The sequence below is a fragment of the Halichoeres trimaculatus genome, unplaced genomic scaffold (assembly GCF_033239565.1).
Source record: "Halichoeres trimaculatus isolate MK-OKI-2021-1 unplaced genomic scaffold, fHalTri1.1 fHalTri1_scaffold_8, whole genome shotgun sequence".
Lineage (NCBI taxonomy): Eukaryota > Metazoa > Chordata > Actinopteri > Labriformes > Labridae > Halichoeres > Halichoeres trimaculatus.
Window position 1 is genome coordinate 34834386 of NW_027437186.1, and position 23246 is coordinate 34857631.

The following is a 23246-nucleotide window of genomic DNA, read 5'->3' on the forward strand; positions in this document are numbered from 1 at the left end:
GCTGTAATTATACATGTCGCAGTATCTAACTTCTTTCTGTGAAAGAGATCAGAGAAAAGAGAGGAAAACACTAAAAACACTTTCTCCAGCAATGTTGACTCATTTACATTTGCAATATAGAAAATAATAGATGCTGAAATGTGCTTTCACAAGACTTCACTGCTTTTCTGTTTGGGAGTTACATCGTAAATGTGTGTATTTATGCAGTTTCTGTGACATTTCACTGGATTTTACATTATCTATGCATCTTTTCTGTTCCTATCGATCTCTAAATGGAGGATTTTAAGGATGTCGTGATGTACGAAGCATTTTTAAGGACAGTCAAACCCGTGTTTCTTACGAAGACGCAGCCTCGTCTTCACCTTCTTCCGTAAAAAGAAATCCCGTCTCCCTTTAAGTCTCCAAAAGAAAAACAACGCCGTCCTGTGAAAGCACAGCTCCTTTTCGATGTGTATTTTATTTTTGTTGTTAATGTTGCTGGAGAATTTAAAATGCTTTTACTCTACTGAAGCTGAGACAAGTATCTATATACAGCGCTATATGGTTTCATTGCCCCTCCCCCCTCCTCCCCATTCATGTGTACTGGTGATTGTGGGTTCTCATACAGACTGAAATGTATGCATGTATCATAACATCTAGACTTAATATATTGTGAAGTATTCAATAACCGTTATGTAGGCGCTAGCGTGAATTAAAAGGGTTTAATTTCCTAGATGAAACATTGTCATTTTTTAAAAATAAACTTTATTAGATCATAACAGTAGTGTTTTTTTCAAGTGCTGGGGAAACAATCAGCACAAACAAAAGAGTGTGTACAAACTAAAGGCTGTTCAGTGTCTGAACCAAAGAAGAAAAGTGTTTGTGTCCCAGTGAGGCGTCGTCAGCGAACTGGCACAGCTTCCTAAAAAAAAAAAAAAGGAAGAAAAGATGATGAAATCATTTATCGAATCTTCTCATTTTGGATGTTTGGTGAATATCTACGCACTTGAAGAGGCGGAGGCTGATGGTGCTCTTCTCAAACTCTCGGGCCTTCCTGTGTCCTGATTGGATGACCTCCTCAGGGAGGTTGGCGAGCCGGGCAGCGTTGAAGCCGTAACTCTTCGGACAGGCGCCGGAGATGAACTTGTAGAGGAATGTGATCGTCTCTTGGCTCGGGTCCTCGCACTCATTCTCCACCATGCACGCCTTAAAGGCACAAAGCAGAGATTACACTGATGACAGCAGCAGCACACGAGTGCAGAGTGAAATAAAACACATCGGGTGATTTCAGAAACGGTAATCCAGAGGAGACTGAGTATATAAAAACACTTCTGCAGCTCAGATTGTTAAAAAGTTACGATTTTGAACATTTTGCATCATGTTACTGAAGAAAAAGGAGTTTGAGTTACATGGGGCGCCGTTTGTAAAGCAGCACATGCTAAAAAAAAACAGCAACATTTTATCACATTAAGCTTCAAACCATGTGCAAAAAACGGGTGTGATTTTTTCTAGTGACCTTTTATGACATTTAGAGCAATATTTGTCATCTAAAAAAATCTTAAATAGTTAAATGTAAATATTAAATGTCACACGTCACGTGTCACATTTAGATTTAGATTAAACATTTCGATTTAACATTTAGATTTCGATTTAACATATAGATTTAACTTTTAGATTTATATTTAGCATTTACATGTGACATTTAATATTTACATTTAACTATTTAAGATTTTTCTAAGATGACAAATACTGTTCTAAATGTCATAAAGGGTCACTAGAAAAAAAAAATCACACCTGTTTAGATTTAACATTTCGATTAAACATTTAGATTTAGATTAAAAATTTAGCATTTACGTGTGATATTTAATACTTACATTTAAGTATTAAAGATTTTTCTAAGATGACAAATATTATTCTAAATGTCATAAAAGGTCACCAGAAAAAAATCACACCCGTTTAGATTTAACATTTGGATTAAACATTTAGTTTTAGATTTAAAGTTTAGATTTAGATTTAACATTTAGATTTAGATTAAACATTTAGATTTAACATTTAGATGAAACAATTAGTTTTAGATTTAACGTTTAGATTAAGATTTAGATTCAACATTTAGATCTAGATTTAACATTTAGATTTAGATTAAACTTTCAGATTTATATTTAGCATTTACGTGTGACATTTAATATTTACAATTAACTGTTTAAGATTTTTCTAAGATGACAAATATTGTTCTAAATGTCATAAAAGGTCACTAGAAAAAAATCACACCAGTTTTTTGCCCTTGGTTTGAAGCTAAATGTGACAAAATGTTGCTGTTTTTTTTTAGCACGTGCTGCTTTACAAACGGCGCCCCATAGAGTTACAGCTTTGAAGAAGGTGTTTACTATTTTACTTTTTTTTACTCACACATTTTACTCTAGCATTAGCTTCATGCTTTGTTTGAATGTCTGAGCCTTTTAATCATCAGCTTTGAGAGTGAAGAAACTGCTCAGAAGTCAAACTGAAGATGTAGGAACTTCAGTTAAAAGTTGTGGTAAACATGCGCACCCACAATGAGGACAACAGGTGCGTTTTATACTGGTGTGTTCGGCTGCAGTTTTCAGTTTTCAGATGGGGAAAGTTTCAAAAATGTGTCTTTATATAAGTAGATACAGAGGTCTCAATACCTAAAAACAGTGCCAGAAGAACAAAAACACTGCTCTAAATTAAAAAAAAGTTTCTTAAAAGTGTTCAATATGAAAAAAAACCATAAAGGCAGAGTCTGAAGAATTTTCTTAGAAAATAAAACGTCAACTTTTACAGGAATAATCCAGCTCAACTGTCTCCTCTGGGCCTCTATACATGTGTCAGCCTCATACCCCCTCTTCTGCCTGGATGTTGAGGGTAAGTGTGGTTACATCAACATATCACATCACACCAAATGTGTAAGTGACTTTGCGTGTTGATTAGCAAGAGGAAGGAGCTAATCAGAGCAGCTACGATAGTGGACGTGAAGAAGAGTGACGTGAGTTAGCTGTCTGCTAACCATGTATGTGTCAGATACCTGTGGTTTGCTTGTTTTAACATGTTAAGTCAGGAGCATGGCTCTCGAGTCTCGCCCACCTAGAAATGTGATGCTACAGGTGGTTGCTGGACTAGTGAGTGTGTTCATGTAGTGATGGTCAGAGGCTGTGGGTGTGTGCTGCAGCTGGCACTGAGCCAAGGAGGAGCCCAGTTTGAATTAATGTTTACTAACAATTAGCGAAAACTCCTGCAGACCCTAAGACAAAAGTCTTTAAACCATAAAAGTAAAAGCTGGAATATTATAGAAAGACTTTAAAACAGTCTTTGAAAATTAAAAATGTGTCTCTGATCCATGTCACTTTACAACTTTCTTAGCTCATACTTTTGTTTTTAAAGTTTGCTTTTCATACTGTGGCTCATTTGTGGAAATAACGGCCTGCAGTCATTAAAAACCAGGTAATACAGTAAATTGCTGGATACAAAGACTCTGAAATGTAATTGGTCCCTCAAAGCTTGTTGTGAACCAGGGACATAAACTGTGTGAGAAATCGTCAGCAGAAGGAGAGTGGGGTGTTCAGGATGACTAACCAAAGTGTCGACAAGAAATCCTGTGATGCTGCTTCACATAAACTCTCAGACTTTCCAAACTGTCGTCCTTTTCTTTGAATACAGAGTTCCTGTGTTGTCGGACTCACCATGTGGCCCAGCCGCACAGCAGGGTTGTTGGCGTAGTCCTCCACCAGGGAGTGGTAATGAGTGGAGAAGAGCGTGCGGCAGCAGATTTTCTCAGCCAGCTCCTTCACGACGGCGCTGGCGATGGCTGTGCCGTCATATGTGGCTGTGCCCCTTCCTGCAAAGAGATCACAGCAGAGGAGAAACAGCGTGAGAACGTGCAGCCACGAGGACAACAAAAAACTGAAGACACTCACTGTTCACCACGCTGACAGAAAACACTCACCTAATTCATCCAGGAGCACGAGGGAGTGTTTGGTGGCGTGATGCAGGATGCTGGCTGTCTCACTCAGCTCCACGAAGAAGGTGCTCTCACCTGCGCAAAGGAAACAGGTCTTTAAAGGCTGATTCCGCTAATAAAAGATCATTTTTAGATACTTTCTCCAGATCTGGGGTCTGCAACCTTTACTTTCACAAAAGCCATTCTGCCTCAGCTCACCTGGATTAAAGTCATTGAGGGGCCACAAAATATACTTTATCATAACAATAAAGACCTAAAAGTGTATAAAATTTGAAAACAAAGTAAAAATCCAGTGAATAATAATCTAAATGAGAATTTCTTGTGTTTATAAAAGTGAACTTGTGATGTCTTAGTTTTTTAATTAATAAAAAAAATGGAAATATAAAATAAGTAAAACAAACTTCATAAATTTGCGAAATGTATTAAATTTCAATAAGTCGCAAAATTAAAAAAAAAAAAAAATCTTTTTTTTAAACTTCCAAAATTTAAAAATTTCAAAGAGTTGCAAAACATTTTTAAAAATTTGAAATACATTTTTCTGCAAAAAATACCCAAAATTTTAAAATTTCAAAGTTGCCAAAATTTTATAAATTTAAAAAGAAATTGATTAATTGTAATTTCAAGAATTGAAAAGAAAAACGATAAAAAAAATGTAAAAATTAAAAAAAACAAGAAAAAGCAAAATATTACATGGATTTTTTATTGCAAAAGTTTGCAGGAATATAACAAATTTGTAATATGCAAAATTGGAAAATATGTTCTATTTTCTAAATTTGAAATGTGTCAAAAATTTAGATAAAAAATTGCAAATAGTGCAAATCTTATAAATTAAAAAAGAAATTGAAAAATTGTGATTTCAAAAATTTGCTGATTTAGAAAAAATGTAAAAGTTCCCAAAAAATTGTTAAACATTAAACAGAATTTGAACATTCTGGAAAAGGTTGGGGGAATTCAACATATTTATTTGCAAAATTTCAAAAATTTGCAGTCTTCCAAAAATTATTTTTTCTTTTCCTAATTTGAAAAATGTCAAATATTTAATTTAAAAAAAAAAATCAAAAAATTCAAAAAAAAATTGACAGCTTTAATGCGAGAGGTGGGGAAGATTTCGTTAAACAAAATGTTAATGCATGATTTTTTTTTGTGTCCATGTCTTTACTCATCAATTCCCTCTGCAAGACAAAATTTTTGTTTTATTAAAAAAATTTAAATAATATTTTATTAAGATACAAGGAGCCACTGCAAAGGAGTCAAAGAACCATTAAAGGTTGTAGACCCTTGATCTAGATAACACAGTTCCTAAGTCAGAAAGTAAAATGATTTTACCATTCTGGTGAGAATAATGTCATCATACAAGAAAATTTTAAGTAAATCTTTGGTTTTTTTTTTTAGTCTTGTCAGGTTATTTTGGCTGGTATGAGTCTAATAAGATTTTTTTTGAATAAAAATAAGAAAAACACTTTATTTCTCATGAGCTGATTCATGCATCGTTACATAAACTCTTGATGTTACCTGCCATGATGCGATCTGAGGCTCCAAGCCGAGTGAAGACTCTGTCGACTGGAGTAAAGCGGAGGCTCTCAGCGGGAACGTAGCAGCCGAGCTGAGCCAGGATGATCACGAGTCCACACTGAGAGAAAACAGCAGCGAGGTGAATCAAAATGTGCCGACAGAGGCCAGACCTGTCCCGTTAGCGTCTATAACCGTCTCACCTGTCTCATCAGAGTCGACTTTCCACCCATGTTCGGCCCCGTGACCAGGACACAGGAGGCGTGACCCGTTACCTCGCTGTCCTCGCTGCTTCCAGGGCAGCCGATGAAGACGTCGTTAGGGATGAAGTCATCCCCGAAGAAGGTTTTCGTGACACAGGGATGGCGGGATCCTGTGAGGTCGAGGAAGAGCGAGGCCTGATCGTCACTCTCGGGGAGCACCACCTGTGGACGGGTCATCGGCCCGTCTCCGCCCTGACTGTAGCGAGAAAGAGCCAGCAGCACGTCTGGAAACAGGACGTCAATCATTAGAGATGAGAGGCAAAAATTCAGACTCTGAGAGAGAGAACACCATCAGGCGACGGAGATAATGGAGATTAATGAGACCAATCTGCAGGAAATGTGTTCAGTGCAGAGATCTGTGACTGAGTTTCTCTTTAAAGACACTGAATGAAACAACCGAGCATCAGACAAATGAAAACGCAGAAATTTCATCTGATTGATGCATGCTTTCAGAAATAACCCAAAAGATTTAATTAACAAGAATATTGTAGATTGAATTACCGAGCACCGCCATGCACTCCACGCCGGTCTTCCAGTCTTTGTAGTTTTTGTCAAAGTTGTAGAAAAGTCTCCTCATGCAGTCCTTCAGGGCGGCGTCCCTCTTCTCCTCGAAGCTCTGCAGCTCCGAGAACAGCTGCTCGATCTTCCTCGTCACGTAACGCTTCGCACCTTTCTTGGTAGACTTCACCTGGTACTCCTCTGGGATGTTCCTCTCCGAGATGCTGTCAGGAACCTCCATCTGGTACCGGTTCCGCCCAGTCCCCCAGTAGGTCAGGCTTTTACAGCCCAGCCTCTTCTTCTGCTGGTCCAGGTAATCCTGCAGCTCCCGCTCACAGCTCTTAATGGAGGTCAAAGCCTGGTCGAACTCGGGGTCGAAGCCGGTTTTCGGGGTGATGACGCCTGTGTTGCGAGCTTTCTGGTGGTCGAAGGCGGTCTCCCAGCGGCGGAGCTCAGCAGAGAGGTCAGGGAAGAGGCCGCCTTTGTTGCCTTTCAGGGTCAGGATTTGGCGGAGCAGCGTGGATCCAGACTCCTTTGCGACCGGGGCGAGGATGGAAATGACCTCCTGCATGGTTTTGAATCCTTCCAGCGCCGAGAGGAAGTCTGCGATCTTACGTTTGCTGTAGGTGACCTCCTCGTACAGCACGGCTCTGCTGTCGGGGTGATCCTGGCCCTTCAGGGGGGTCCCGATGCTGTGGATCTTACTGAGGAGGCGCTCCAGATCTGGCAGCTTCTTCAGGAGCTCTGACACCTCCGTGGTCTGAGCCGGAGCAGCCATCAGGTCCTCGACGGCGTCCAGACGGTCCTTTATAGAGGAGGGGTTACAGAGAGGAGCACAGAGCCACTGCTTCAACAGCCGCTTGCCAAAAGGGGTACAGCAGGAGTCCAGCCTGTCCAGCAGAGTCCCTTCTGTTCCTCCTGAGCCGTTCTGAAAGATCTCCAAGTTCGCCAGCGTCACTCCATCGAGGACCATCCTCTGCCGAGTCTGAGCGAAGAAACTGGCCGGGCCTGAAGCTTTCTCCATCTCCACATCCACAGGGATGTACTCCTCAAAGTTAGCCATGGAGAGCAGCTCCTGGTCCACCAGACACTTCTTCAGGTAGAAGATACATCCACCCAGAGCCGACAGAGCCAGCTCGTAGCCGTCTTTAGGAGTGAGGCCCAGAGAGTCCGAATCAGACGTCATCTTCTTCAGGAGAGCAGGAAGGAAACTGTTCCCCTTCTCAGCCGACTCTCTGAAGTAATCCTCCTCAGAGAAGGTTTTCAGAGTCTTCTGTGCGTCCCAGAACTGCGTGCCCGCGTTGAGTCCTTCCTGAAGCGCTGACGACAAAGACGCTTTGAATATTTTGCGTGTTTCGGCGGACGGGTTCCCCTTCTCAAAGAGCACTTCAGCGGGAGAGTAGTGAGCGATCAGCGTGCGCAGACGTGAGCAGTGGCGATCATCTGGGAACTGCCCGATGTGGAAATATCCCACAGACGTGTCCACGAAGCAGACTCCGTAAGTGCGGCACTGACCTGAGCCGTCGTCTTCAGCTTTCTCCTTCAAACTCAGCAGGAACTTACTCTGACTCTCAGAGGGGGCGCCGTCCAGCACGCTGTACGTTTGGGTTCCCTTCGTGATGATCCGACACACTTCTCTTTTCACCACCTTGTCGAACTTCGTGGGCCTCACCATCGTCTTACAGCGAGCTTCCATCATCTCCGGCGTCTCCGTCTGCTCCACACGAGCCACTTTGTAGCCTTTCTGGACCAGCACGTCTGAGAAGCGAGCGAAGCCGATCTCTGGGAAGCCTGAGTGCGCCCAGGTCCCCTTCATGAAGGTGAGCCCCAGCTCGTTGACGCCGGTCACAGCATCCATGTGGTAGAGCTCGTAGAACTTTCCCACTTTGTAGAAAACGACGGTATCAAACATCTGTGACTTCAGCTGCCACCAGCGGCGCATCCCAGGAGTGGTTCTGTTCAGGAAGTCTTCAGGCACGTACAGGCTGGCGGGATCGTATCCCTCCTCTGACTGTCGACGCCTCTTCCCGTCCTTCCTTCTTCCTTCTTGCAGCCAATCCAGCTTCTCGTGGTCCCAAACCGTGGCTCCTCCGCTGCCCCCTGATGCATTGGTCTGGCTCTCAAAGTTTTCAGGAGCAGAAAAAGCAGAAAGGCGAGATTTCGTGTCGGCTGCGACAGCTGCAGGAGATCGTTTCGGTGTAAAAGCTGGAGCTGAAGGTGTCTTTGCTTTTGTGGATGACGACTTTCCTGAGGGGCGTTTGCGTTTTGCCGGCTTCACAGGACTACCAGCCTCTGACTCATCCATGCTCTCATCTTTTTCCTCTTCTTCGCTGCTCACGGTGCCTTCCTCTTCCTCATCTTCACTGCTGGATGCAGCCTGATCCGGGTTGAATTCCTCGCCTGATCCGTCGCTGTCTGGAGCCACGATTATTCGCCGACGTTTGGGTTTATTCCCTCGATCTTTTGAAGCTCGGGTAGAACGTCGACTGACCTTCGGTGACTTTACTTCTTCATTTTTGTACTCATCCTCGTCAGTGATACTTTCATCAGTCAGTGTTGACTTCGTAATCTGAGAAAGTGACGAAAGGGAAACAAAACATTAATACAAGATAACCCTGACATGACAAACTACTGTGAAAGCAAGAAACATCCCATGAAAAGGTTTTTTCTTTTAAAAATCTTGTTTCTCATTTCATCATTCCTGTTATTTGTTTTAAATCTGATGCTTTTATCTGAGGGCTTCATGTGCACAGATGTGAAAAAATCCCAGAACTCTGAAATAAAAAGATGTTTCACCCAAAAATATCCTAAAAAAATTACATTGGATTTTTTAAGTCTCTCATTGTTTTAGTAATCAAATATAACGAGAAAGAGAAATAACCTCCATCTCTTCATCCTCATCCTCTTCGTCATCAGATGGATCCATACAAAGCTGAATCTTCAGTCTTTTCTCCGGACTGTCTGGCATCACTTTATCAGCCAGCTCCATCGCTCGACGGATCACAGGTTTCCCGCTGAAATACACTCCTCCTGATTTAGCTTCACTGCTGTCAGAGCCTGTAAAGCGTGAAAACACACCCTTGTAGCTTTGTTGAGGATTAAAACATTATTAAGACACAATAACTAGGCCTGTCACGATGATCAATAGATTAATTAACCAAACGATAAATAAAAACGTCCTCGGTAAGTTTGCCAGCCTCGATAAACTGACATGTGCATGCATGTTTGTTTTCCTCCTCTCTTTCGAGCAAAGAGGCTGAATGAGAAGATGGCTCACTACGTCTATCTTTCCTAACATCGGGGTGCATAGGTTCTATAGCAGATTTAGCATATTTATAGCAGAGTGAGCATCTGTCAAAAATGCGATCTTTGGGGTGAAGGGGCTGCTCGTGCGTACACACGGAGAGAGCTGAAGCGAGCGTCCTGAGGGGTAAGGAGGAAACACACGCTAATATGAGTGATGGCACCAAAGATACGGTTCTTAAGCCGCCTGCCACAGTCCCAGTGTGGGAATATTTTGTTTTTTATCAGAATGAACAAAGTGTGAGCTCATGAACACCAATGAGCTGAAATGTTGCATTAGTTTGAAAATAGTGGCGACGAAGAAGAAGAAGAAGAGGGAGGTGCAGCGGAGCCTTGTTCTTTGACAATCCGCTCTTACTGAGGCTTTTGGTTTGTAAAGTAAATAGAAATAAAAGCGCCAAATGGTGGGCGCTCAAAGACAGCTACATTGCCAAAGAAATGCAGCCCTTTAATACGGTTGAAAACCAGAAATGTTAAAAATGTTTGACAGACAGTACGGATTGACTGGGAAAAAGTACATGTTACAAACAATTCAGGAACTGTATAAACTCCCTTTTATTTAGGCTATAGTTTTAATTGTTGGTTTTCTTTTTTCTTTAGAGACAGGGTCTATGTTTTATTATTTTTGATTAGTATTAATTATTTCCATTGACATGTATTTTTTTTTCTAAATTTCATTTTCATTGTATTTTTTTTCTCTTTCTTGTTTGTTAAATGAATTATATTTTTTGTTTAATTTATTTTATTTAAAAGATCCTGACCTTTTACTTACAGTTAAATACTCTTAAGAAATTAAAGTTTCTTGCTTTTGATATGTTGTACTCACTTTATTATCCCATTTATCATAATTACATCAGTGAAAAAATGGCTAAAAACAATCAAAATAACATTGACAATAATATTGTTTATCAGCTAAATAATATTTTGGAAAATTATCGTCTAGCAAAATTTGTTATCGTGACAGGCCTAACAATAATTAATATTATCTTAGTACCCACCTTGGTACTCTCTGACATATCTGGTGCTGACCCATCCTCTGGTCGGGGGCTCATCAAAGAAATGAACATGTATGCGCTGGTCCCGCCCTCTTCCTCTCATCTGCTGACCTGTCAGGGGTTGAGGCACCACCATACACGGCCACCAGGGGTGCCCCTCCAGCTTTGTCCACACAAGAGCTCCAGCATTTAATGAGCATGTGGGGCTGCTGAAGAAAAACACAAAGAACATTTTCTAAATTTTTATACAAATAAGTCTGATTGCTGTGTTAGGTCTGGTTTCAACATGCTAGTTACTCTTTCACCAGGCAGATGGAAGCTATCAGGCTGGAGGTGAATCAACTGCAAATTGGTGCCAAAACCCACTGTGTCAAGTTGCTTTTATATTTTCTTTTGTGCAACAACCTGAAAATAAGGTCATCTACCATCTAATTCCCCTCAAATTGACAATATCTATTAATACTTTGTTTACAAGTCTCTTGAATTCTATATCTGACTTTATGTAAATAAGGCTTTTTATCTTATGCATATTCATTGAAACATTTTCATGTCAAACCATGTGAATATAATTTGTCTATGACTCCAAAACATTAATTTACATACATAATGAGAAGATAAACAACCACCATCCTCTGAATATTGCTTTAAAGTGAAGACTTTGGGGGTTTTATTTAGGCTGAATGCAGGGGCGTATCTAGTCGTTTGGGGGCCCAATGCAAACCCAGTCAATGGGGCCCTCCATGTCCTTGTAACTCATCTTCCTCAGAGCTAGACTGGCCTTCCCTGGGTCCACTGTCTCTTTCCCAGAATCAAGGCATGAGACAGAGCTAATCTTGTACATGGTAACTTAACGCAACTAAATGCATTTCCTCAAGTTCTGTACTTTAGTTTGATTTAGAAAAAAGTGAATCCATAATTTAGTCCACTTTGTCCCGGATTTGAAATATTTTATGGTCAATTGACAGCTTATTTGTCCCACAGTGGGGAATTTACAGAGTAACAGTAACAAACAAGAAAGGATGAAGTGAAAAACATTACAATAGGTAAATATTTAAAAAAGAAATTTGGTTAAGAAAAATATTTAAATATCAAGCACAACATAAAACTGGAAAAAATCTACTGAAAGAGGTGATATTTACAGTTACCATACTTTTTGGTTTTATCATTTTACAGTTAATGTATTTTTATTTGACCCCCTGTCCAGTGAGTTATGTATCCAAAAAAGAGATTTTGTACAATAATGTTTATCACCAACTCAAAAAGTTTGATTTTGAGAAAATTATCCTGTTTCCTGGGCTAGATAAAGTCCTTAAAATCCTAAAAGTGTTAAATGTTTATCTTAGATCTCAGAGCAACATTGTTTTTTTCCCGACTTGGTTGAAAATAAGAAAAAAAGGGAAAAAAAGTGTTTTTTACCACTTTCTTCCTGGATCAAATTTTCAGATGTGTTGTAACGTGGAATAGCCCATTGAATAAGAAGGGAGGGGGAGTACCCGAAACCATCATTAAAGATTAAGCCTTTTGATGTATTTTGAAGCATGTGAAGTAAGATTTAGAAAAAGGAAATGCTTTCAATTGAAGAGAACTTTATAAATCAGTTTTTAAGAGATGCTTTGGGGCCCCTGGCAACTGCCTGTGTTTGCCTAATTGTAGCTACGCCCCTGGCTGAATGATTAGTAAGTAATGATGCAAATTTCAACAAGTTTTTTTTTTTTTGTGATCACAGACATTTCTTTTTCTCTATCTAACCACAGGTTTAGATTGTGATTTTATTTTGAAAGTTTGACATCCTCTGCAGTGACATATATATTGCTCTATTTGCATCAGGGGATCATGAAACAACCATCTTCACTGTCTCACCAACACAGCTGGAGGCAATCATGTCAACATTAATTTGCAACTCAAAATAACAAGAAGTCCACGTGGCTCACTAAAAACAATGCACATTTAGTTGATGTCATGCTAACTGCACATACACTGAGTGGGAGTCATGCTTTCGCCTTTGCACGGACCAAAACCTCGTGGTGTGCAGGATACATGGAGTCAAAGTTAAGATTGCAGTATGACTGAAAGTTTCAACTCAACCCAGACGAACAAGCGCATATTGCTCATCAGTTTCATGTGTCAGTTAGCTTGCTCTAAGTAGCTTTACACGATCTTCTTCCAGGCCTGACAGTCAATCCCCAACAGAGAGGAAAGCTGCAGAAACAAACATGTCTCCAGGAATTAAACAGCTCCTAGCATTAGCACATATAAACATACCTTTGTTTAGCTGCTGGAGTTTTATCTCCGAAAAGTTTGGCGAAACCTCCTTTAGCTGGTTTTGAGCTACTTTTCGGTGTGTTGTTCTTGGCTGGTTGTTTTTGCGGGGTCTGCTTAGCTTGCTCCTTCGGGGAGGAGTTGGACTTCTGCACCGAGGAAGGCAGGTCTGCCTCGGCCGGAGAGGGACTCGGCTTCGGTTTGGAGACCGGCGGCGGTGACTTGGCGAAAAAACTGAAGAGGGAGCTTTGCTTCGCCATGTTTGTGAGTTTAAAGTCTGTTTCTAGTTAATATCGGAAGTTAATAACACTTAATGTTTAAGTTAATCGCGCTGTCTTAGCCTCTCCGCATCACCTAGCACTCTGCTAGAGCGCTGCACGGCGCGAGAGCATCCTGTTCGCGGGAAAGACATGCACAGGATGTGGTGGGCGTGTCCAAAAGCATCTTCCAATCACAAGCAAGAATGATACAACACGGAAGTCACATGTGTGTTTTTTGGCGCTTATGGATGTCATTTTTTTTCATTTTCAACTTTATTTACAAAAAAGTGGATACAAAAATACAAACAGTAAGTACTGTTTACATTTTTAATGATTTTAAGGAGTTTTAGTGCGTAATTAAAACAAATACTAAATGAATCGAAACAAATGAATAATTTAGGGTACTTTTGAAATTTTTGTTTGGATGAAATAGTATGAAACATAAAAAAAACTAGTTTTTGCTCAAGTAGGCTCATTTATTGCGACTTTGCGCTGACGTTACGATTTGGGCAGTTACCCGGATGCGCGGCAACACTGGCGGTACACAAACGTAAATATTAAATGGACAGAAATAGGCTGTAAAACATAACTTTGAGATATGTTATCTTCCAACACATGTGGAAAAACACAAGGCGCACATGAAAACTTAAAGTAAAGGACTCAGCCAGTAAGAAAAAGAGAAATATTTTGAAAAAGAGCACCTGATAAGCTGGAGAGACTGAGGAGTTAGCATCTTTATCATCTACCCAAAGGTATGGAAATCTTGAAGTTGCTACTACGTTTTCACGGGAGAGGGGGTCCACGAAATAAATGATGTTAATTCGGGAGAGGGTCACTTTCCAGCACTTTAAAAAATCCCCCTGTAAGATATTGACTTTAACTTATGTGCTATTTATTGTCGTGAATTACCTGTGAATCAAAGTTATACTCCACCATAATGTTTTCACTTTTACTAAAGTGTGATTTTAAGAAGCTGTGGACAGAAAGCATCACCTACCTGACAAGAAATGCTGTGAACAGACTCAAATGCTGAGATAAATGACATATTATTGCCTTGGGAATCCTGAAAGAGCTTAGCTAGCTACATTGTTCTCCGTTCTTCGGACAGTTGTTAGCACTCACCCCGGTTTGCCATATTTTTTGGTTGTGAGAACCGTGTGAAATGTTTTTTTTCCTCAGTCTGACCGATTAGTGAAGCAAAAAAACGCATCAATAATTTAGCATTTTGTGTGACAATAATCAATTACAATTGTGAGCTCAATGCTATTATGTTGTCTGAGTGCCTCCAACATGGTCGACCTCGAGGTGATGACATCATGTGAAAACACTCTATTAAAGGGGACATATCATGCTGATCCCTGATTTAATACTTACATATAATATTATAAATTAGAAATCAGTGATCTGTGTCCAGGTGATTTTCTTCCTCCTGAGCTGCAGAACCGTCCGGGTCTGACTCGGGGTCCAATACAAAAGGACGTATCCTACACTCTGCCATTTTATTAGTGTTATCAATGCCTTACGCTGAAGTTTTGGCAAACAGCAAACTCGCTCAGTCTGCTCCATCCAATGTGGCGATTTTGTAAATACTGCCATGCTGCAAAAACCACCCCCTGGCTCTACCCCCTCCGCCCCTCTGATAGAACTGACCAATCAGAGCACAAAGGGCTGTGACGTTGCGAGGTTACTGGAGGTCATTCTCCAAACGGAGCGTTTCAATGAGATCTTCAGAATGGCCTAAACTGAGGATATTGAGAACGCTATTGTGGGGCAATGAAGGAACTAAATGACTTGTACTGAGGGCAGAAATGCTTTACAGGCATCCTAGTCTGGCATAGTGAAAAGGAGAAAAAAAAAGATAAAAAAGCAGAAAACCAAATCCTTCCAGATCATCCAGAGCCATGTTAGAGCCATCTAGCTTTTGGAAACTGTACAGATGTGTATATTTAAATGACTCATCATTTAATGATTAAAGAAAAATGTAACTGTTGTAAAATAACATTTCAAGTGTAGAGACTTATGGATTAAAAATGTTCACAATAATATCACATGATTTTCCTTTTAGTTGTAGTCTTAAATTTGCTTTTTAATCTGTAATTTTTGTTCATCACCAGCAGGGTGCATCACAACACAGAGAGCTGCAATCTATATGCATTTCCTGCAGTTTAACTGTGATGTAGCAGGGCAAATAAATACCCCAATTTCTTTGCAGAATTGCTTTATCAATGCCAATTTCTACCAAGATATGAGCCAAATGTTTTCCTATCCTGTTATCTCAACATCGAAAGTTCTCAATAACAACAGCAGTAAAATAATTGTTGTGCTGTGTTTTTGATCAATGCCTGCTGTTGCAGAGTTTGATGTATGGGAACAACAAGAGCAGTATGCAGGAATTAAAGCATGATTCAGCACTTTACACACAGTCCAGTGGGTTTGTTTCAGCAGAAGTCTGCAGCTGAAATATTACGCTTCACCAGGCAGTGTTTTTCCATTTGTAATGTGCACAAACTGAAATATGCTTAATTGCATTTTGTAATTGTGAAAGTTAGGTTATAAAGAAAACACATGCTGCTGTAAGCACCAGAGGATAAGATAGCTCTGCATAATTAAAACAACTAAAGATCCACCCGCGTTTGACTTTTGGCATATGTGGGTGACAGTTTCTAATTAAGACAGCATTATGAAACCGGAGACAGCTGTTTTATAAGAGGCTGTTTTAATACAGTGAGGCTATATTTTACATTTCAGTGAGTCAATATGAAGAAGCTATCACAACATTAGTGAGATCCTGATGGTCGGGTGAATAGTCACCAAGACAGATATTATAATGTCATGCCACATAACCACCAGCATTAAAATCAACATTGTTGTTTAAACAGTAGGTTAGCTGTCTGTTTTAATGTTAACAGAAGGCGAAATGGTTGTGATTTAATTACCAGCCTCCTCGGTTTTGTTTATCTACAGAAAAACTGACATCAAACTGCATTAAACATCTGCTTAATCTTCATTTAACTGAAGCAAAAACGGACGATAATTCAAATTATGCATTAGTTGTAAAATTCAAACAAAATGCACAGATGCAAAAAACAACAACAACCAAAACTGCAGGATTTTTTATGCAACCATTCATTGTCAGCATAAAATTATTAAAGGGGACATATCATGCTTGTTTCTCCCTTTCACTATGCCAGACTAGGATACCTGTAAAGCATTTCTGCCCTCAGTACAAGTCATTTAGTTCCTTCATTGCCCCACAATAGCGTTCTCAATATCCTCAGTTTAGGCCATTCTGAAGATCTCGTTGAAACGCTCCGTTTGGAGAATGACCTCCAGTAACCTCGCAACGTCACAGCCCTTTGTGCTCTGATGGGTCAGTTCTATCAGAGGGGCGGAGGGGGTAGAGCCAGGGGGCGGTTTTTGCAGCATGGCAGTATTTACAAAATCGCCACATTGAATGGAGCAGACCGAGCGAGTTTGCTGTTTGCCAAAACTTCACCGTAAGGCATTGATAGCACTAATAAAATGGCAGAGTGTAGGATACGTCCTTTTGTATTGGACCCCGAGTTAGACCAGGACGGTTCTGCAGCTCAGGAGGAAGAAAATCCACCTGGACACAGATCATCTCAGGACGCTTCAGTGTGTTGAGTCAAACCGTAACATTGTAACATGTATAGTTAATACGTGGAAATATAGGCAGACTTCACCAATAAACTATTTCTATAACAGGGCTCCATCCTGCTCCTTCACTTTTCTGTCTGTTTTATCCATCATGCTGAAAGTGTAGTCTAAAGATCGTCTCTACCGTCAGTTCATTGCTATGTTACTACAGGTTCACAGTGCATGTCAGAACAAGCATGCAAACATCACAGTCTCACAAGTATTACGACGTCTGCTAAAACTACAGTGTTTTAACTACTAACTCACCATGTAAAGCCGAGCTGCTCAGCAGAGCAGAGTCCCTGCATCCAGCATCTGAGGGGGGATACTCGGCTTTTGGTGGGTGTATCCCTCGGTGGCGGTTGTGTGACTAACTGACATCACAGAGGAGGAGCTGCTTTATCAGATTACTCCAATAAAAAGAAAGGATCCTCGTGTCGTCACAACGGTCGAAATCTCGCGGCCAACTGGAAATGACCAATTTTCAGAGGCATCAAATCTCGTTCTAGGATATCAGAAAAAATACAATATCTCATTTTTTGAAAATTCAGGGGGTGAAAGGTCTTGTTTTCAAATTTATTATATTATATGTAAGTATTAAATCAGGCATCAGCATGATATGTCCCCTTAAAAAAGGTCTATATCTATCAATATAAACACCCATAAATAATATACCAGTGATTATAAGACATTCTAAAGAGTTTTGATTCATAACAACTATGATAATCATAATACCCTTTAATCCTTGCAACTAAAATTGGTTAGCAAGGGACCATCTGTCATATAGGTTTATAGTACTTGATCTTATAAGCATTATAAAATGCTCTATAATGTGTTAAGCACATTTTTATACAGACTTATTAAGATTTATGGGTGTTGTACAGTGCTATAATGGCATTATAATGTTTCATAAATGTGTTTTACAGAGGTGCGTCAAGTAAAGTGTTACCAATTTTCTCAACATTGTGATCTTTCTGTTTGGCTTTTTATCTTGCAGACTCACTTATGGGACTGAATCACTGACGTAGAGCAGTCGAAATACACGTGGTGAGTTTCTGTTTACTTACACTTTGATAATGTCAAAGGTTTGTTCACCTCTCACTCTTTTTAAAAACGACACCATGAGAGCAGCGAGGCTGTAAACCAGAGGGGGGAAAAAACAAAAACAAAACAGCGTTAGACTTTCAAAGAATTCATTTCCTGCGTGTAGAAATTCTATTAAAACACTCTGAATGAAAGATTTTGCCACCAACACATGGCTCTCTGAGTGTCAGCTACTTCATTAAATTAAATGGACCAGAGGTCCGAAGCGCAGCCTTGGATAACATTTTAAAATGTTTCATCTTGCTCTGCCCTCAATGATATGGCCTTCACCCGCTTTTAAAGCTGCTCCGGGCGAGATTTATGTTCAGAATTACACCCACCTCATCCAGCCTCATCTGCCTAAACCTTGAATTGGGCAGCGTGAGTAAAGATCTGTCAGAAGAGTCAGATTAAAAGTCATGCACCGGGTACGGTCACTTATGTTGGATGTCTTCGAACAACTCAGACACAAATTGAAAATTGTGAGTGGCTAAAAATGTCCTCGCTGACAGATACAAGCCAGCTGGACTCTGTCAGAAGATAAACCTGCTCCTGATGGGATTTCTCTGCACAGATTTCACCAAATCAGTCATAAAAAGAGGGTTAAAAATATCAAGTCTTCTGTTTGGATGTGTGTGTGGGGTCCCTCAGGGTTTTCTGGTTTCCTCCTGCGCTTCAAAGATCTGTGTCTGTGTCAGGTTCCTTGCAGTAAAAAGGTTCCTGGTTCAGATATCGTTGAGTTCCTCCATGTTTTCCTGTGTCAGGATACGTCAGCTTCCTCCCACAGTTCAATCACCCGTGGAGGTTACTTGGTTCCTCTTAGAAAGCCCGTAGGTGTGAGTGTGTCTGGTTGTTTGTCTCTGTGTGTCAGCTCTGTGATTAACTGGCGACCTTTCTGGAGTGTACCCTGTGACACACTCCATCAAGTTACCGAAGGTCATGTTTTTGTTTTCATCCGTTGAATCCAGTGTCATTTGCTGGTTTATTTTCTGCTTACCCTTGTCTTTCTTCTTTCTCATCCTGCTCCTCTCATTTCCTTCTTGTCCTGTGTCGACCCCGCGTCTCATCACCACTTCACTGTGTGAATATAAACCCTGCATGTCTCCTCTCTCGTGAGGGGGGATGTCTCACTGCTGTGTCTTATTCGCCTCTTTATTCGTTCTCATGTTTTGATTTATTCCACACTTTGGATAAACGTGGATGTTTCTGGTGTTTCTGTGCCTGGAAGCTGTGAGGTTGGGGCTCTCCCTGCTGGGACAAACTGGTCCCTGTCAGATGTGTATCATTAGTCCCTCCTGTGAAAGACTGAGAACATTTCCTGATACATGCTGAGGTACCTGGTTGTTACTCCCTGTCAGGGGGTCAAGCTGGTTTTCTTCTCCATTCTTCTCTCTGTGTGTCCTTGAGCGTCATTACAGCCTTCCTAATCGTGTGTTTGGACCATTGCCTGCATTTCTTACTCTGCCCTTTTGCCAGCTCCCTCTTGGACAGTTCACCTCTTTGGAATTGATCCCCTTTGTTTAGACTCTGCAAACATTAAACCAGTTTCACACAATCCTCAGCTTTTATCTTAGAATGTTTTAACTCTGGCACGTAAATCCTGTCCTGAATTATGTGTGCATTTACATTTTATGTCAAGTACACAAACAAAACCAAAGTGTATCTGGTAACGTCTCACAAATCTACATCTGGACTGTCCATAGGCTCCTAAGCTCTGTACATTCTGCAAAAACTCAACACGTCTTCCAGCTGACGCCTTTAAATGAGTGAATTTATCAGGATGTGGAAATGTGAGAGTTCAAAAATCAGATTAGGGGACACAAGATGAGATTATAGTTATGAAATGATGTATAAAAGACAAAAAGTTGCGACTAGAAATAGTTCCGAATGCAGGATAAGAATCATTTTGAGCTAAAAATATTTTTTTTTGCTGGTGAAAATAGTCCACATAACATGAAAAGTAATCCTGATTAAACCCAGATCATGCTCCTATAAAGGAGGATAAGGGCCACTGAAAGAAAAAAAAAAATCAACATTTTTTATGACTATATTTCTGAGACTTCTGACTCTAATTTCAGAATTCGGACTTAAAGAAAAAAGTAAATAAAAAAATGATGTTTTATTTTTTTTCCCAGTGGCCCTAATTCTCTTCTGTATGATTCTGCCTTTATAAGATAATATAATTAAAATAGAAATAACAAAATAAAAATAACTAAGAATAAACTTTATTATTATTATTACTCTATTATTTTTGTTATTATTATTATTATTATTATTATTATTATTATTATTATTATTATTATTATTATTATTATTATTATTATTATATTTTTTAAGGCAAAATCATACGGAGGACAATAAGGGCCACAAAAAACAACAACAATTTTATAATAATAATAATAATAATAATAATAATAATAATAATAATAATAATAATAGAATTTTGGCCACATTTTACCCATATCGCCCCCTAATGGAGAACACTACCTTGGTCAGAAGCAGTTTGCTGATGTCTATGCAACATGTAACACTGCAGAAAACTGACCACTGATCATCTGGCATCACACACACCTGAGGGACAGGTGAGGTTCTCATAAGTCTGTCACAATGGCACAAGTATGTTTGACCACACTTAGTGACTAAGTTGCCACATTCATTTGTTAATTTCACGCTTAATAAACACGTCACCGTCCTGCTTTGTACCTTTGTGCTGATCTTTCTGTTTGTCCTCCTGTATCTCCCCTGTGATGGGTTAGGAGAGATAATGGATGTGTTATTTTCAAAGGCAGAGACTGAAGCTTAAATAATAAATGCATGTTTGTGTGTGTGTTTTTGCTTTAACCGTCTCTACTGCCGTATACCCCCAAAGTGTGTGTGTGTGTGTGTGTGTGTGTGTGTGTGTGTGTGTGTGTGTGTGTGTGTGTGTTATTCTTAGCTTTAAGGAAGGATTAAGCCTGGCTTTCATACTCATCTTTCAATCCACTGTTTGTTGTTTAGGTCTTACACAAACTAGTCCTGGCGCTTACAAAGTTGTATGGGCAAATGCTTACTTGGAAATGTTTCACATTTCTATATCACGGCCACATTTTTATATCTTTTTATTTTTTTCTAAACAAGCCTCCTCAGACAAACAACAAACATGAAAGGTCAACAGAGATTTCTTTGCATCTTCCTTTTTTTTCTCGAGGGCTTCACCTTCATTACCTCCAGAAAAAGGCGTGTTACCTTCCCTCTCCTCCAGGGTGTCTTCCCCCTCTTCAGTCATTCCTGAAGCTGGGAAGCGGCTCTGTGGGACTCCTCCTCGCATAATGAGGAGCGCACATCAGGCTCATGTGGACTCCTTCAGCACGACTGGGAGTGTAAAGACAGAGCAACATGAAAAAACAGCTCTCTCCTCTCTTCCTTCCTTCCTTCCTCCCTCTCATCTTTCCGTCCAGTTCTCTCTTTGTTGTTCCTCTCACTTTACTCTGACATAAAACAGATTTAATGATCACAGGGTTTCATTTTCACTTTGCATCCTTTACAGTAAAACACAGAGACCAATTAATCCCTGTGATTTATACCTCTTCCCAGTTTGCATCCGCTCAGTGCTTCTTGCTGTCACTCACGGCTCTGCTCTGCAGCTGAACCTTATTGAAATACCATAAATGTGTAGGGTTCAGTCGCACATTAATTCTGCTGCCTCCGGGGGAGCTGAAGTGGGGACAGCCGCTGATAGTGAAGTGATAGTGCAGTCAGCAGATTCAACTCCAACTGCAGAGCTGCAGAATCCGTTTCTCCATACAGGAAGGAGGAGGAGGAGGAGGAGGAGGAGGAGGAGGAGGAGAGTTTGGACACATGAGGTGAAGAAATGGAGACAAAAGACAGATTGAGACAGATATTACAATTGTCCTCCTCATAGTGAGGAAGGAACGATTCAGTCTATATTTAGAAGCATTTAGTCTCTGCGTTTTTCGCAAACAAGATTATCTGCAGCACCCACACGGGTACAACACGCAGAATTCACCCGTTCAAGATCAGCCAGAAGATACCTGATAGTTCCAGTTTATCATCTATTATTTCCTCCCTTTCGAGAAACGCACCACATTCGTGCACACTGCACACTGATTTGCAATTCAAAAAGGCAATTCAACCACCCCCCATTTTTAGAATCCAATTGAGTTTTTGTTTTTTGTTGTTTTTTTTTCCTCACTCGAGAGATTCAGATACTTTACAGTCTGTCACAGAGCAGAGGAGCTCTCTCTTTGCCTCTCTTCAGGAAACAATATGTTCCAACAGTAAAACGATTTACTCGTTAAATTTAAGCCGTCTCATATTTATCACATCAGAAGAGGATCCAGACCTCAGGAAGGATTCATCGCAAGAAAAAGGGAAAAGGAAAAGGTTGGAGATAAGAAACAAATACAGTGAGGGATGGAGGAAGGCGAAATGTAATATAAAGGTGAGATTCAGGTATTCACACAGGCAAGGAAACTCTGTGTCCAGTTTGGTTTCTGTCTCAGTGATGGTTGGTGTTATGAAGCTTAAAGATGAAAGTTGACTTTCAGAAAGATTTTTCAGAGCAGAAGAAAGCTCAACAGGAGAGTGATAGAGCACGAGCTAAAGGCTAGAAGAGCTAAACTGTTTGTGGCTCAGCCATTGGCAGCACAGTAGAGACTGTGAGAGATTCTGGGGGAATCTGAGTGGAGCTGGGTGACAAAAATATTTATTTTAATTTTTTTTCGGGAGTCTAATCACTTTTTGACTTTACCTCTCAACATATTTGACAATCCCCCCGAAAAATACAGGAGAACGACAACTATCAATCATCGTTAAATGTTACGTAAAGCCTTGTTTTTGACCTCTTATAACTAATGAAAACAAAACTTTTCATAACAGAGGACTTGAATACAAGACAGCCAAATGATATCTTCAAATCACCACAACAATCAGACGTGAGAAACATTTCTACCAGGTGTATTAATTTTTCAAAGTTTGACCACAGCCCATCTGGAATGACTGGGGAGATGGATTTTTTAACCTCTACTGCAGCCAGCCACCAGGGGGAGCAGTTTTTGTGGAGACCTCACTTCGAGCCGAGCAAGATGACGTCCATTTTTTTACAGTCTATGGGAGCGACCAGGATTTGAAACATGTTTGATTTTCTTGCGATCAGCAAATTTGTTGATCGGGAAAACGTCGTGAGGTGTCAATCTCTCCTCATTGTGCCACATATACTACACGAGGCACGACACATGATTGAGCTGAAATTCGGCCTTGTCCAAAAATAGTCAAACAAGTGGCAAATCAAAGCTTCTTGAACAATCTTTCAAGACTCAACTAATCTTGTTTTCTCTGACTATGTAAACACTCTCTTCTCCCATGTCTTTCTTCCTGATTTTGATCAAAAAAACAGACAAAATGTCCTTTTTTAGGTCGCATCCATTGGGCGCTCCATCCTTTAATCCTCTCCATGATCTCCGTC

At 40.3% G+C, this 23246-nt stretch overlaps 1 protein-coding gene across 2 annotated transcripts; it reads right to left on the reverse strand.

Moving 5' to 3' along the window:
* Positions 1 to 686: 686 nt before the first annotated feature.
* msh6 (mutS homolog 6 (E. coli)) lies at positions 687 to 13238 on the reverse strand. 2 transcript variants are annotated; one of them, XM_074675230.1, is made up of 10 exons: positions 12786 to 13238; positions 10527 to 10732; positions 9107 to 9282; positions 6229 to 8794; positions 5668 to 5951; positions 5468 to 5585; positions 3941 to 4030; positions 3678 to 3832; positions 986 to 1185; positions 687 to 901 (listed from the first exon to the last, which is right to left on the reverse strand). In XM_074675230.1, exons 1-10 carry the CDS (start codon positions 13040 to 13042, stop codon positions 820 to 822), a joined length of 4134 nt encoding a protein of 1377 aa, XP_074531331.1. In that variant the 5' UTR covers positions 13043 to 13238; the 3' UTR covers positions 687 to 819. The 2 variants fall into 2 exon arrangements, with proteins under 2 accessions (XP_074531331.1, XP_074531332.1); XM_074675231.1 differs by having other exon boundaries at positions 748 to 901; positions 10527 to 10729.
* Positions 13239 to 23246: the final 10008 nt, after the last annotated feature.

What these genes read in the sequence shown, in the direction of transcription:
- msh6 (XM_074675230.1), bottom strand. Translation starts at nt 13,042, where the DNA reads ATGGCGAAGCAAAGCTCCCTCTTCAGTTTTTTCGCCAAGTCACCGCCG. An exon ending in ACTCCAGCAGCTAAACAAAG is followed by an intron (nt 10,733 to 12,785) that starts GTATGTTTATAT and finishes GTTTTTCTTCAG; the next exon opens with CAGCCCCACATGCTCATTAA. An exon ending in CTCAGATCGCATCATGGCAG is followed by an intron (nt 4,031 to 5,467) that starts GTAACATCAAGA and finishes TCCTTTGCGCAG; the next exon opens with GTGAGAGCACCTTCTTCGTG.